The sequence below is a fragment of the Pavona decussata genome, unplaced genomic scaffold (assembly GCF_977016875.1).
Source record: "Pavona decussata unplaced genomic scaffold, jaPavDecu1.1 SCAFFOLD_223, whole genome shotgun sequence".
Taxonomy (NCBI): domain Eukaryota; kingdom Metazoa; phylum Cnidaria; class Anthozoa; order Scleractinia; family Agariciidae; genus Pavona; species Pavona decussata.
In genome coordinates, this window is record NW_028145628.1 from 2048417 (window position 1) to 2060630 (window position 12214).

Sequence of the window (12214 nt, forward strand, 5' to 3'; positions counted from 1 at the left end):
CGCAAGCATAAGCACAAGCACTAGACTGTTCACAGTCCCCCTATTTTTCCGTGGGATTTTCGAGACCGGTACGGTTCGATGGAGCTGCCGCCATCTTGGTTTGTAAAATGGAGCGCGATCTGGGGAGAGTGTCTAAACTACCGAGGGGAGGGGAGCGGGACTATACTAACACCCACTCCCGCTCCCCTCGTTAGTTTAGACACTCTCCCCAATATGGCGGCGGTTCCATCGAAGCGTACCGGTCTCGAGAATCCCTCGGAAAAATAGGGGGACTGTGAACAGTCTACACAAGCACAAGAGAATGGAACAATTTCCATTCTCTTGTGCTTGTGCTTATGCTTGCGTCGTTGCGTCGTACGTGTAAACCAGGACAACGCAAGCATGAACATAAGCGCAAGGAAAGGAAACTGAAAAACAGTGACAAGTTGTCAGCGTACAATCTAGTTACTCATGCGTTGCCATTTTCCGCCATGTTGGAATCAAATTTCGCGCCAAAAGGCGCGATTGCACCAAATTTGTGCTTGTGCTTGTGCTTATTCTTATGCTTGCGTCGTACGTGTAAACCAGGCTTTATCATTCACACATTCACCCATAAGTATTTCAGAAGTACCCAACGACGACAGAGCGACAAAATGAGTGCGCATGCTCCGCAGATTTGTGATTCGAGCATTCCCAACGACCCTTATAGAGAAAATTATTCGTATAATGCACTAAACACTAGCTGAGTGTCCCTACGTCACTCTTGGTTACTATTTAACTTTCCTAGGAGGAAAAATACCCTCTCTTAACTCAGTTCCGGCTGCCAGCTGTGCCATAGCCTGCGAGCAAGCTCTCTTGGGGGTGGGGGGCCCCCCACCCCCGAGAGAGCTTGCTCGCAGGCTAGGATGCCTGCCGCTTTGATTGCCGATATTTCAGATGGAGAGTCAAGGTCGGCCAAATTTAAGCTTTTGTTTGGTGTTTGGCTTAGCCGAAAAAAATATGAACATCTTTCAGCTTACGCCACAAATAAAAGCTTTCTGAATACATTGACTCAATTCCGAGTGCTTCGGTACGGCGTTAGCAGCGAACTGCCAGCTTTTTAGGGCAACGTTCTTTAGAAGCGCAATGATTTCCTTTTGATCTAGCACTCTCACGCTACTCGTTCACAACATCACAAATTTTTGCACGAGTTGAGTGTTCCATGAAACCACATTTTCGATATTGAGAATTGCGTCCTCGTTCTTGGAGACCGGGCTGGAAAATTGAGATTCTTCAGATTTCCTTGCACTGCTTCTTTTTTCCCTGGCCGGACGGTGTCAAGTTTTCGACGTTTTTTATGTCCAGTAGTTTTGCGGCGTTGACACTGCAGTCGGCAAGATTCGCTTGACCCTTGGGACGACATTTGTGACCTCGACCTTTTGGTCAATCGGCTTTTAGTGTGCTCACAATTAAGTAAAATCCTTCACTAAATTTTCTGATTTTTGTGGCACTCGGTAGGCATACTCGATCAAAGAAACTATAGTTTTTGTCAGCAAGGATTCCCGTCTTTCAAAGTGTACCTTTCACATGTTTGTTTACGTTTGCTATCGTTTCCGGTTTGCGCTGATTGGCCAAATTCTGACAGCTCGGACAGCAGGGAGTCGCGGGGAGTATTGGGGGCGGCATTCAAATTCCTGAGACATCGTTGCAAGCTCTCTCCTTTACCCCCCCCCCCCCCCCCCCTCTAAGAGCGCTTGCTCGCAGGCTACGGCTTGTCCCATTGACAACTGATACGAAGTGTAAGAGTGTAAGATGAGTAATTATTTCACTTCCGATTCCGTTTGGGCTCTTGTACAAGCCAGTGGGTACAAGCTGAAGTGCTATGTACTACCACTGTCTCCCTGCAAAACCAACATCTGAGAAATGACTACAAAATTGCAGGAAACCCTTCAGCAGGGAGGGAGGGGGGCAGGGATGGCACAGTGGTGTAAGCACTCACCTCCCACCAATGTGGCCCAGATTCGAGTTTTGTGTTAGTTCTCATCGTTGCTCCAGGGGTTTTTCTCTGCATTTGGGTACACGTAGTTTGCTTCCCCACTTTCAAATAGGCCTTATCACGGTTTTCGACGCCATTTTGACGGGTAGGCAAACGATGTCAAATAATTTTCATATAACATCGCTTCTGAAAAATTCATGAATTGGAAACTTTTGGCACTAGGAAAAGGATTTTAAGAACAAAATTAGAGGGATGTAGCTGTGACAGAAAGCGTCCAGTCGTGTTTTGAGCTTTCCATACATTTGTCTGTATAATGCGGCTACAGACCTACTCCTTTACCGCTGTAAAGCGAACCAGCCGTGAACTGCTACTAAAAATAGTTCGCGGGGAAAAATACAGGGAAATGTATGGAAAGTTCAAAACACGACTGGACGCTTTCTGTCACAGCTACATCCCTCTAATTTTGTTCTTAAAATCCTTTTCCTAGTGCCAAAAGTTTCCAATTCATGAATTTTTCAGAACCAGCCGTGAACTGCTACTAAAAATAGTTCGCGGGGAAAAATACAGGGAAATGTATGGAAAGTTCAAAACACGACTGGACGCTTTCTGTCACAGCTACATCCCTCTAATTTTGTTCTTAAAATCCTTTTCCTAGTGCCAAAAGTTTCCAATTCATGAATTTTTCAGAAGCGATGTTTTATGAAAATTATTTGATATCGGATTTCCATACAAACACTGTTATTTCAGACGTGTTTGCCTACTCGTCAAGATGGCGTCGAAAACCGTGATAAGGCCTATTCCCAGTGGGGACTTGCTTTTAATGTTCCATGCTTATGACTTGATGATTACAGCGAAAAAAAAAAGTAAAACATAATTTGCTTACCCACGGAGCACCAAAGAGCTCACTAGGAACTCATTTCAAAGGTGACCATGCATACCGGATCAAACTGGAATAGGCCTTATCACGGTTTTCGACGCCATCTTGACGAGTAGGCAAACACGTCTGAAATAACAGTGTTTGAAGGGAAATCCGATATCAAATAATTTTCATAAAACATCGCTTCTGAAAAATTCATGAATTGGAAACTTTTGGCACTAGGAAAAGGATTTTAAGAAAAAAAAAAATTGGCGGGATGTAGCTGTGCCAGAAGGCGTCCAGTCGTGTTTTGAACTTTCCATACATTTCCCTGTATTTTTTCCCGCGAACTATTTTCAGTAGCAGTTCACGGCTGGTTCGCAATACAGACAAATGTATGGAAAGTTCAAAACACGACTGGACGCTTTCTAGCACAGCTACATCCCTCCAATTTTTTTTCTTAAAATCCTCTTCCTAGTGCTAAAAGTTTCCAGTTCATGAATTTTTCAGACGCGATGTTTTATGAAAATTATTTGACATCTGATTTCCATACAAACACTGTTATTTCGAGCCTGTTTGCCTACTCGTCAAAATGGCGTCGAAAACCGTGATAAGGCCTATTGAACCCATGACCTTTCCAATGTTGGGCTCAAATAAATCTCCACATTTATCGCAAAACGTTGAAATAATTTTAGTCCTTCCTTAAAACCACAATTTTTTATGAGCTCTCAACCAGGGTGCAGAAGATTGTGCATGGGTATGAATCCTGTTGGGGACTTAGCTTTTTTCCGCCTAACACATCAAGAATCTAACATCTTGCATCTTTCTTGGGTACAAGTTGTATAATCAGTCCAGATTAATCGAACAGTGTGATCTAATTGGCTACAAGAGCCTTCTATATTTCTTTTAATATGCTCAGATGACTTTCTTGGTGACCAAAAAATTAACAAACTCTTCTTTATCAAACTTGTTTAATACAGATGAGACTATACAGATGTAAAAACTCAGATCAAAGACACTTTGCCAAAAGTCTTCCGTCTGGACCTCCATTATTGAAGAAAGCGATCAGCTATACACACACTAAGTCGTGTGGACATGAGGTCCATGGAGAGTTTTCTTAATTCCGACCCACACAGTACATCTGTCTGAAATATTTAACTCCCTTAATAAGAATCACACTTCACAAATACACAAGTTAGCCTGTCAAATAGCATTCTTCACAACAAAGAGAGTGTGTAAGAACCTAGTAATAACTTAGAACTTTATGGTAGACGATTATTCAACAGCAAAGGCAAAGTTGACTGGTTTATTGCAAAACCCACTTTATTATGAATATTGTATCTCCATAACTAAGGATGTAGCTAAAAAAACCTCAGCAGGCTCGTATCTAAACCCAGCCAGCTGTTTGGGACAGTGCACCTTTAAGATAAGCCTCAAGGGTTTGTGTTCTGTTGAAATTTCAGCTGGTGATAAGATCTCTTTCAGACAAAATATTAATATGAATGGTCTTAGCAACATACCTGTCCATAACATGTTAGCAGTAAACATAGCAGTGTTAAGAGTGTATGATAAAATAAGAGTTACATCTTAATAAATACAATAAATATGTATCATTTTAAGGAAGAAAAGAGTACCATTTCTCCAATGACAAGTCAGTCTTCCAGTAAGAATTCTTTGATATGTTCTTTCATCTGGGCTCTTTGTTGAACTCTATTCACTGTTTCCACAACATAAGCTGGTAGATTATCAAGGTCTAACTTTGTATCTTTAAATGTTAACTGACAGCCATAACAAAGAGCCTGAAGAACATCTTCCTTGGTTAACTGTTGATCAGACAAAGAGCTTGAACACTGGCTATCACAACCACCACAACATCCACTCTCAGACAGGGGAGTGGATTTGACATCAAGCTCAACACGGTGCAAGGTATCACTGAGGGTTGAAAGAGGAGTGGGATCTAGAGTCATTGGAACTCCACAGAGTGCACAAGGTGCGACATCATCATCAGATTCCTTGACTGACAGCTTGTCCCCAGTCCTAAAGATTGTGCTGACAGTGAAAGGGAAGTCTGCCTGCAGACCACTCACAAACTCTTCTGTTAAGCGATCTATGCTAGCATGAGAATGGGTCATTGTTCCAAGGGTCATTATCTGCACAGTTTCAACATTATTAAAGAAGTTATACAACGCAATCTCCTTGCTCATAAACTCTCGCATTGGTCTTATAAAGATGACATCACCATGACGATTATCACAAAAGCCAGTGTCATACGGCAAGTCACCACCTCGCCCCTGAGAAATGTCTGATAACAGTCGGATTGATATGCGTGTGGCACATTCAGCAAACATTACTTTGGAATAGCCTTCTTTTCTGGCTGTTGCAAGCAACAACTGATGACGCAGTATTCTCAGCAAGTCTTCTTTAGCTGTCATCGATACAGTTGCATCAAATAGACTTTTGAGTTTGCCTGCATCATCTTTACCAGTCTCCAACTTACCGGACTTCTTGCGACCAATTGCATCACCTTGAGTGGATTTTTCTAAGCCAAGAACATCTTCTAAATTTAACTGATGGAATGGAAAACCAGTCTTTGATGCTATTTCTCGAATCTGTCCAGCATACTGTAAGCGTTCTTCTTTACTGGACTTCAAAATTTCTCCTTCGTCAATGAAAGCGATCCCGGGTTCGAAACGAAGCTTTTTTGGAACTCGGAAACTGAGACCTTCACATACCAAATGCAACATGGCACTCGAAGACGGACCGCCAGAAAAAGCCAACAACACTTTTTCGCCCGCCCTTATCGCACGTGCTTTACCGATCGTGGCACGAAATTTGTGCGTGAAATAGGCAAGGAAGCACGTCTTACAGAGAGGATCATCCATTCGAACAACAACAACTGCCTCGCTGCTGGAACATTTCATACACGTTCGACGACCACGAATTTCCCCTTTGGCTTTCGCTGGTTTGCTTTCCAGCAAAGACGGCATATTTTCCAAGTCTTCCTGTTGTTGTGCGCTGCACATGACTTTTTTTCAGAAAACGCTTCACAGAACAAAAAGGCAAATGAATAGGAAAGAAAATTAAACAGAAGTGAAGCCTCGTGACAAGCTATGAGCGGCCATTTTGAATTTAACATCCCGCCAATGCGCATGATTGGTAGTGTGTTCCGCTGGACTAAGCCCTGAAATTTGCTCGTCTCGCCTTGCTCGTCTCTAGCTCTCACCGCGCTTTGCTTCTTTTCGTCGTCCACTTTTACTCGTAGAAATGTCGAGCGAAACCAAGATAACGGAGTCGTTTTTTGTGAAGTCTGTAAGAATAGCGTCTGTCGTGACCTTATATTGGTAAGAAAACTAGCACTCGCCAAACATCACGAATGTTTCTGCACTTCTGCTGCAACTCTGCCACGTTGTTTTTTCAAGGCTCATTAGCATGCTTACCGGTCTGCTACCATAAATTTTACTGTATTTTTCATCTTCCTTTTAGGGTGATTTCAATTTCCATGGTATTTTTGAACAAGTACCTACTAAGCAGTCCTGATTTGAAGGTGAAAATAAGAACTTACTTGTGTATTGCTTATAGTAAGCTTATTTTTTAAAAAATATATCTCCGATCTCCGATCAAGAAAGCTTAATATGAGCTACTCCAGTACAGGTTATTTAAGCTAAGTCGGGGAATTGTAAGTCAACAAAAGATTGGAAAGATTTGGCTTTAAATCAATTCGACGCCTAGCTAGGTTTGATAGTTACTCAACAACTGGGAAAACAGGTCAAAGTTATCAACAATTTATAAGAGTCGATGAAAGCTGATGAAAGAGAAATAATTGTGAAATCAATCGGTATTGGATATTAATTTAATTTCCGGTTGATCGATATTGCCATGGAATTGGATTGTTGACCAAAATAACAATTTATTATAAGTTTTATTTTCGTGAACAAATACTCAAGGTAAACAAATCTGTTTTTTCAAAAACAAGAGTTTAGGATAATTATTTGATAGCCAGTAGTGATATTATTACAGACAGTATGCAGTGGAAATGGCTTGACATACTTAACAATTATTCCACGAGCGCGCATTGGATATGACATGATACATAGCCAACGAGGCGTGTAGCGCCGAGTTGGCAATAATCATCTCAGATCCAACAAGCGCAAGTGGAATAATTTTTTTATTAAAAACAATCAAGAAATATAATATTTGCTAGATCTTACTGATTTCGCTGTGCAAGAACAACCAGAAGACAATTTTAATGGTCGCCATTTCTCGGCCATGGTATGATGGCTCATATACCATGGCAGCTAAGCCAATCAAATCCCTCGAATTGCATTGTACAATTATTCAGTTTTTAATAAATATCAATATATCAATATTATTTTTGTGGGAATTAAAAAAAACAGCTGGTAATAATTATCCCTACCTTCACACTTTATTCCAACAAAACCTTATACTCAAGGGAGACTTGTTTATTTACTGAAATTTATTTTTTATTATAGTGGTCTCTTGCATTTAAAACAGTTTTAATCAAGTTCAAAGAACATCGCTGTTTTTTTCTGCTCTAAATTATTTTTTGCAGTTTTTGGCCTCATTCTGCTAAAAAAAACTAAGCGTAAACCAGTGGGTGGATGGGGGGGGGGGACCCCACAAATGTTGTTCTCTGACTATTTGAAGGGCTCTTGTTTGTATTAGAAATTTAAACTTAACCTAGTATGCCATTTGATGTTTTTTAATGTGTGTTAGTTATTTTAATCATTTAGTGTGAAATACCTGTAAACTAGCTGGTGAGCCTAGCTTGCTGGTCTCACAAAAGCTAAGCGTATTTTCACAATAAACTGCTATCATATCATCAAACTGCTATCATCATAAACACTCAGACACTTGAGCAAAACAAAAAATCTTCCTAAAATTTGATGTAACATATTTGATGGGGTGTGCAGAATAAGACCCTAAGTGATTTTTGTGTAAGGTCAAATTCTCCCTTTGTTTCACAAATGAATGCAAGGGAATTTGGAAGGAGAATCTAGCATTACATCAGAAGTCACTTAGGGTTTTTTTCCAGGGTCCAGTTGTTCAAAGGCCGGATAACTTTATCCAGTGGATAAGTTGCTATCCGTCAGTTTCAATCTGTGCAAAGATTTCAGTATTTCCTCTTGTACAAGCGAATATGGACACTCTAACCACAGTTAAGTTTGGGAGTGTACGGAAACCTTGGACAACGTTTACGTGAAGTATATTTTAGACCCTGAATAGTGCCTTATCCAGCGGATAAAGTTATCCGGCCTTTGAACAACTGGGGCCAGGCACTCAGCCCTTCAATCATTGTCATTATTGCAATTTTTATGTTATTTCTTGTGTGTTGGTTTCAGCTTGATGCACCCCTGTTTGTGACATGGTTTCAATGTGTAGTTTGCCTATTCTGCTTGTTCTTTTTGAGCTGTCTTGGAGAGAAGTATCCCAGTATAGACAAATTTCCTGCTTTCAATATTGATCTTAAAGTTGCTAGGCAGGTGGGTAATTAGTCATTCAGTGGTGTACCAATCTGTGATCATGTTGGCTAAGAAAAATTTCAAAGAGCCCACAAGGCCAAAAGCCAAGAAGTTAGGAGTCCATCACGAGAATTGTTAGGTGCTGTAAAACATGTGTTTTTATTTTATTTTATCAGCTTTAATGGACACATCAAAGTAAATACAAGAACAAAACAGAAATACAAAAAACAAAATGAGTGATCCAAAGGGTATTGTGCAAAACGGGACAACAAGACTCATGTGAGGCGCAACCCATATAGGCCACCGGAGCATTTTCTTGGTTTCCCAGGCAACCCGGGGTCCTGTTAGGCGGCAACCTTTATTATTGATGATTGATCAAAAACTCTTAGTAATGGAGTAATCAATTACACTGGATGTATTATTGATTGTTGAGGAACAAGGACAGTTATTACCAGTCAATTTATAATTTATTATAAGAAAATGTTTGTATAAGAAAATTATATCCTCAAGTGAGGAACATTGTCTTTTGTGGGGCCCAAAGGTAAATTCATTATTTCTATGATCCAAAATTACTTGGAATGTACATGTAATGCATCTCAGTGATTTTGATGATTCCTTGCGATAAATACTGTCTGTTAGCTTCTACAAGCAATACAAATTATTTGTATTGCTTGTAGCCTTTCAAATACCCAATGAGTATTTGATTTCTCTGCCCTCACTATATCATTTCTATTGTTTTTTATGTAAAAATTGTAGTATGGTTTTATGCACTCTTAATTTTCATGTCTTTTGTTTTGCGCTACTTAGTTAGTTGCATGTTGTACGCTAGTTAGCTGCGCGTGGCAGTGACCAACTCGAAAGCCTAAGCTCCTTTGTTCACTGCGCACATTTTAATAGGCCATTTCCGAGTTGACGTGAACCTCATTATGAAAGCGAGGCTAAGTGCAAAGTTTTTGTTATGAAAATTGGTTTTCATTCATATGCAAACAAAACTAATTTTCATATGAAAAGCTTTTGCACTTAGCCTCGCTTTCATAATGAGGTTCACTGCCAGCAACTCGGAAATAGCCTATTACCTTTGATGATTTATGTACTGTAATTTAATGTTGTCTTTATTGTGATGTATCATAATTTCCTTTTGTAGTAAACTATTGAAATAGTGCATAAATAACTACTTCCTACAGAAATTAATACAATAATTTCTCTGTTAATTCCCATTCTGTAGGTGTTGCCCCTTTCGGTTGTTTTTGTTGGGATGATTACATTCAATAACTTGTGCCTAAAGTATCTCGGAGTATCTTTTTACAATGTTGGAAGATCATTGACGACGGTGTTCAATGTGGTAAGTAAACATTAAAAAAATTTAAAATAATATTAGAATTATCATTTTGGTGATGTCCATTCAGTACATGTGACACTTCTGTGTTAATAAAACATACAAGGTCTCCATGGAAATTGAAGTTGATTGTAAAATTTTGTTTGGTCTTCCACTGATTGTTCACTGGGTTGTGATAACTTGAAAAAGTAAGAAAAACAATGGGTCACTGTGCCTGGCATAGAGATATGATTCTCTTCAATTACCTCATAACTGAAGGCCTGGTCGAAAATAGGTGCAAGTGTCAATTTGTCCTTTGAATCCAAATTTCTCTATGTTCTCTCTAGTTGGCTTGCATACAGTGTACATTAACTAATCTATACCGGACTGGGCATTTGTCCTCAGAAATTGTAAATGATTGTGATCAATCAATCAATCAATCAATCAATAACTTTATTTGTGTCAAAGTACTTTTAGCATACCTCCTAATTGGAGACAGTAAATACCAAATAAATATGAAGTACAATAAAATTCTGAACGTGCAAACTGATTCAATTCACGCTAAAGTATTTGTTAACCATCTATTAATATGTTAATTTTCAGCTCTAGCCTATTTAAATATCCGCGTTCACAAACTGATTTTTTTCTCTTGATAAAGGAGTCAAAATGACTCCGAAACGTCAAGCCTTAAATCTCTCTGTAATTTTTGCATGTCTTTGCTTCAGCAAATCCCTTTTATTAAAAAAATAAAATTCTAGGATACCAATGCAAAAAAAAAAGAACCAATACTATCTATTAATAGTGATTAATTTATTGGTAACAGAACTTTGTGTCGTCCAATTCAGTCTGTAACCATACTTGTGATGAAACAAATCAAACTCTCGCTACACAGTTGTCCGATTTTGTTGATCACTTGAATGTATGATTACAGACTGAAATTTTGGACTCCACTCAGTCCTATTACCATTATTAACTTTATAAACTTAATCTGCAGATCTGCACATTTGTCATCCTTGGCCAAAAGACATCTTTTAAAGCAATGTTCTGCTGTGGTATCATAATTGGTGGTTTCCTTGTGGGTGTGAATCAGGAGGGAAGCTCAGGGGAGCTTTCATACATTGGTGTCGTGTTTGGAGTGTTGGCAAGCCTATGTGTTTCTCTGAATGCAATCTACACCAAGAAAGTATTACCTTTTGTGGACAGTAACATCTGGCGTCTTCAACTCTACAACAACTTTAATGCAATTTTTCTTTTTCTGCCTTTGATGGTAGTCTGTGGCGATTTAAAGGCCATGTATGGATTCAAAATGATCACCTCAGCGTATTTCTGGGGAATAATGTTCCTAGGTGGGCTTTTTGGGATTGCAATTGGATACGTGACAGGTCTGCAAATCAAAGTAACAAGCCCGCTGACTCACAATGTGAGTGGTACTGCCAAGGCATGCGCTCAGACGATATTGTCTGTGAGTGTGAATCATGAGATCAAGACAGCTCTTTGGTGGTTTAGTAACGCAATGGTTTTGGGTGGTTCAACTGCATACACTGTTGTTAAGCACTCTGAAATGAAAGCTGAACATGTGCAACAGCCGGCAACACATAAGGGGAATGGAGATGGATTACCCAAAAAAGACAGTAATCCTGTCTAATTTAACTCTGTAAGCACTGATCAATAGTGATCAGCATCAAATTTCTCCTTGTAATATCAATGCTTTTTCAACCCCTGAGGTCATGAGAAATAAGGATATGATCACCTATGGTGAAAATTCTTAGACTTTAATAACTTCTTCCCAGTACTTTCATAAGAAAAGTATGGGGACAAGATAGGAGAGCTTTGATATTAGAGGTACACTGTATTTAAAAGGGTTTAATTTAATGCTTTCTGTACTAGAAAAACTGTTTACAGTGCCTTCATTTTGAATGTAGTGGCCAATTTTCAGGGGTTTCATTAAGGGCCAGACACCAAGCAAATTGACGGTCTGCGAACATAACTCTGTCCTGCTGCTTTTTACATATTATTTCAACCGCCTTTTTCACAATATAACATATCTTAGTTACACCATCCTTAGAAATCAGGATTTTTTGTAAAGTTTAAAACATGAACAGCAGTGTTTTATTGGGATTTAAGAGTGACCATGAGGCGCAGCGGAGTGGTTTTAGACCCAATAAAACTCATGCTCTGAGTTTTTTGAACAGCCTCAAAAACATTCCTGGAAAAGCGTGTGTTAAGAGAGTTCATAACAATGATCCTTCTGCGAACATTGGAAATTAGCATGCAAGAAAAACATTAAAAACCACATACTAATAAGGAGGTGGTGCTATCAGGTTTTAAAACCACTGCACTTGGTGTTTTATTGACCATTTGATAGGTCAATGGCTTATGAATTATTAATAAGTTTTAAAAGGACAACTATACTTTAGTTGAATATAATTAATGTGTAGAATGAACACGGCTTGGGTCCAGTAGCCAAATTTGGATTTGGATTTAAACTTCATGCATCTGGCATATAAGATAGATAGATACCTTTATTTAATTCAACTCAGTGTGGCCCTGTCAGGCAGCAGAATAGAAGCCCTGAGAATCCTCAACTACAAGAATATTTACAGTTAGAT

At 39.3% G+C, this 12214-nt stretch overlaps 2 protein-coding genes across 2 annotated transcripts; one reads left to right on the forward strand and one right to left on the reverse strand.

Moving 5' to 3' along the window:
- Positions 1-4315: 4315 nt before the first annotated feature.
- LOC146459099 (cytoplasmic tRNA 2-thiolation protein 2-A-like) lies at positions 4316-5951 on the reverse strand. Its single transcript, XM_085089706.1, has one exon. It carries the CDS (start codon positions 5831-5833, stop codon positions 4463-4465), a length of 1371 nt encoding a protein of 456 aa, XP_084945832.1. The 5' UTR covers positions 5834-5951; the 3' UTR covers positions 4316-4462.
- A 49-nt stretch (positions 5952-6000) lies between these two features.
- On the forward strand, positions 6001-12214 carry LOC146459100 (GDP-fucose transporter 1-like). The gene is made up of 5 exons (XM_085089708.1): positions 6001-6151; positions 6294-6354; positions 8171-8311; positions 9516-9632; positions 10600-12214. The coding sequence occupies exons 1-5, from the start codon at positions 6075-6077 to the stop codon at positions 11248-11250; spliced, it is 1047 nt and encodes a 348-aa protein (XP_084945834.1). The 5' UTR covers positions 6001-6074; the 3' UTR covers positions 11251-12214.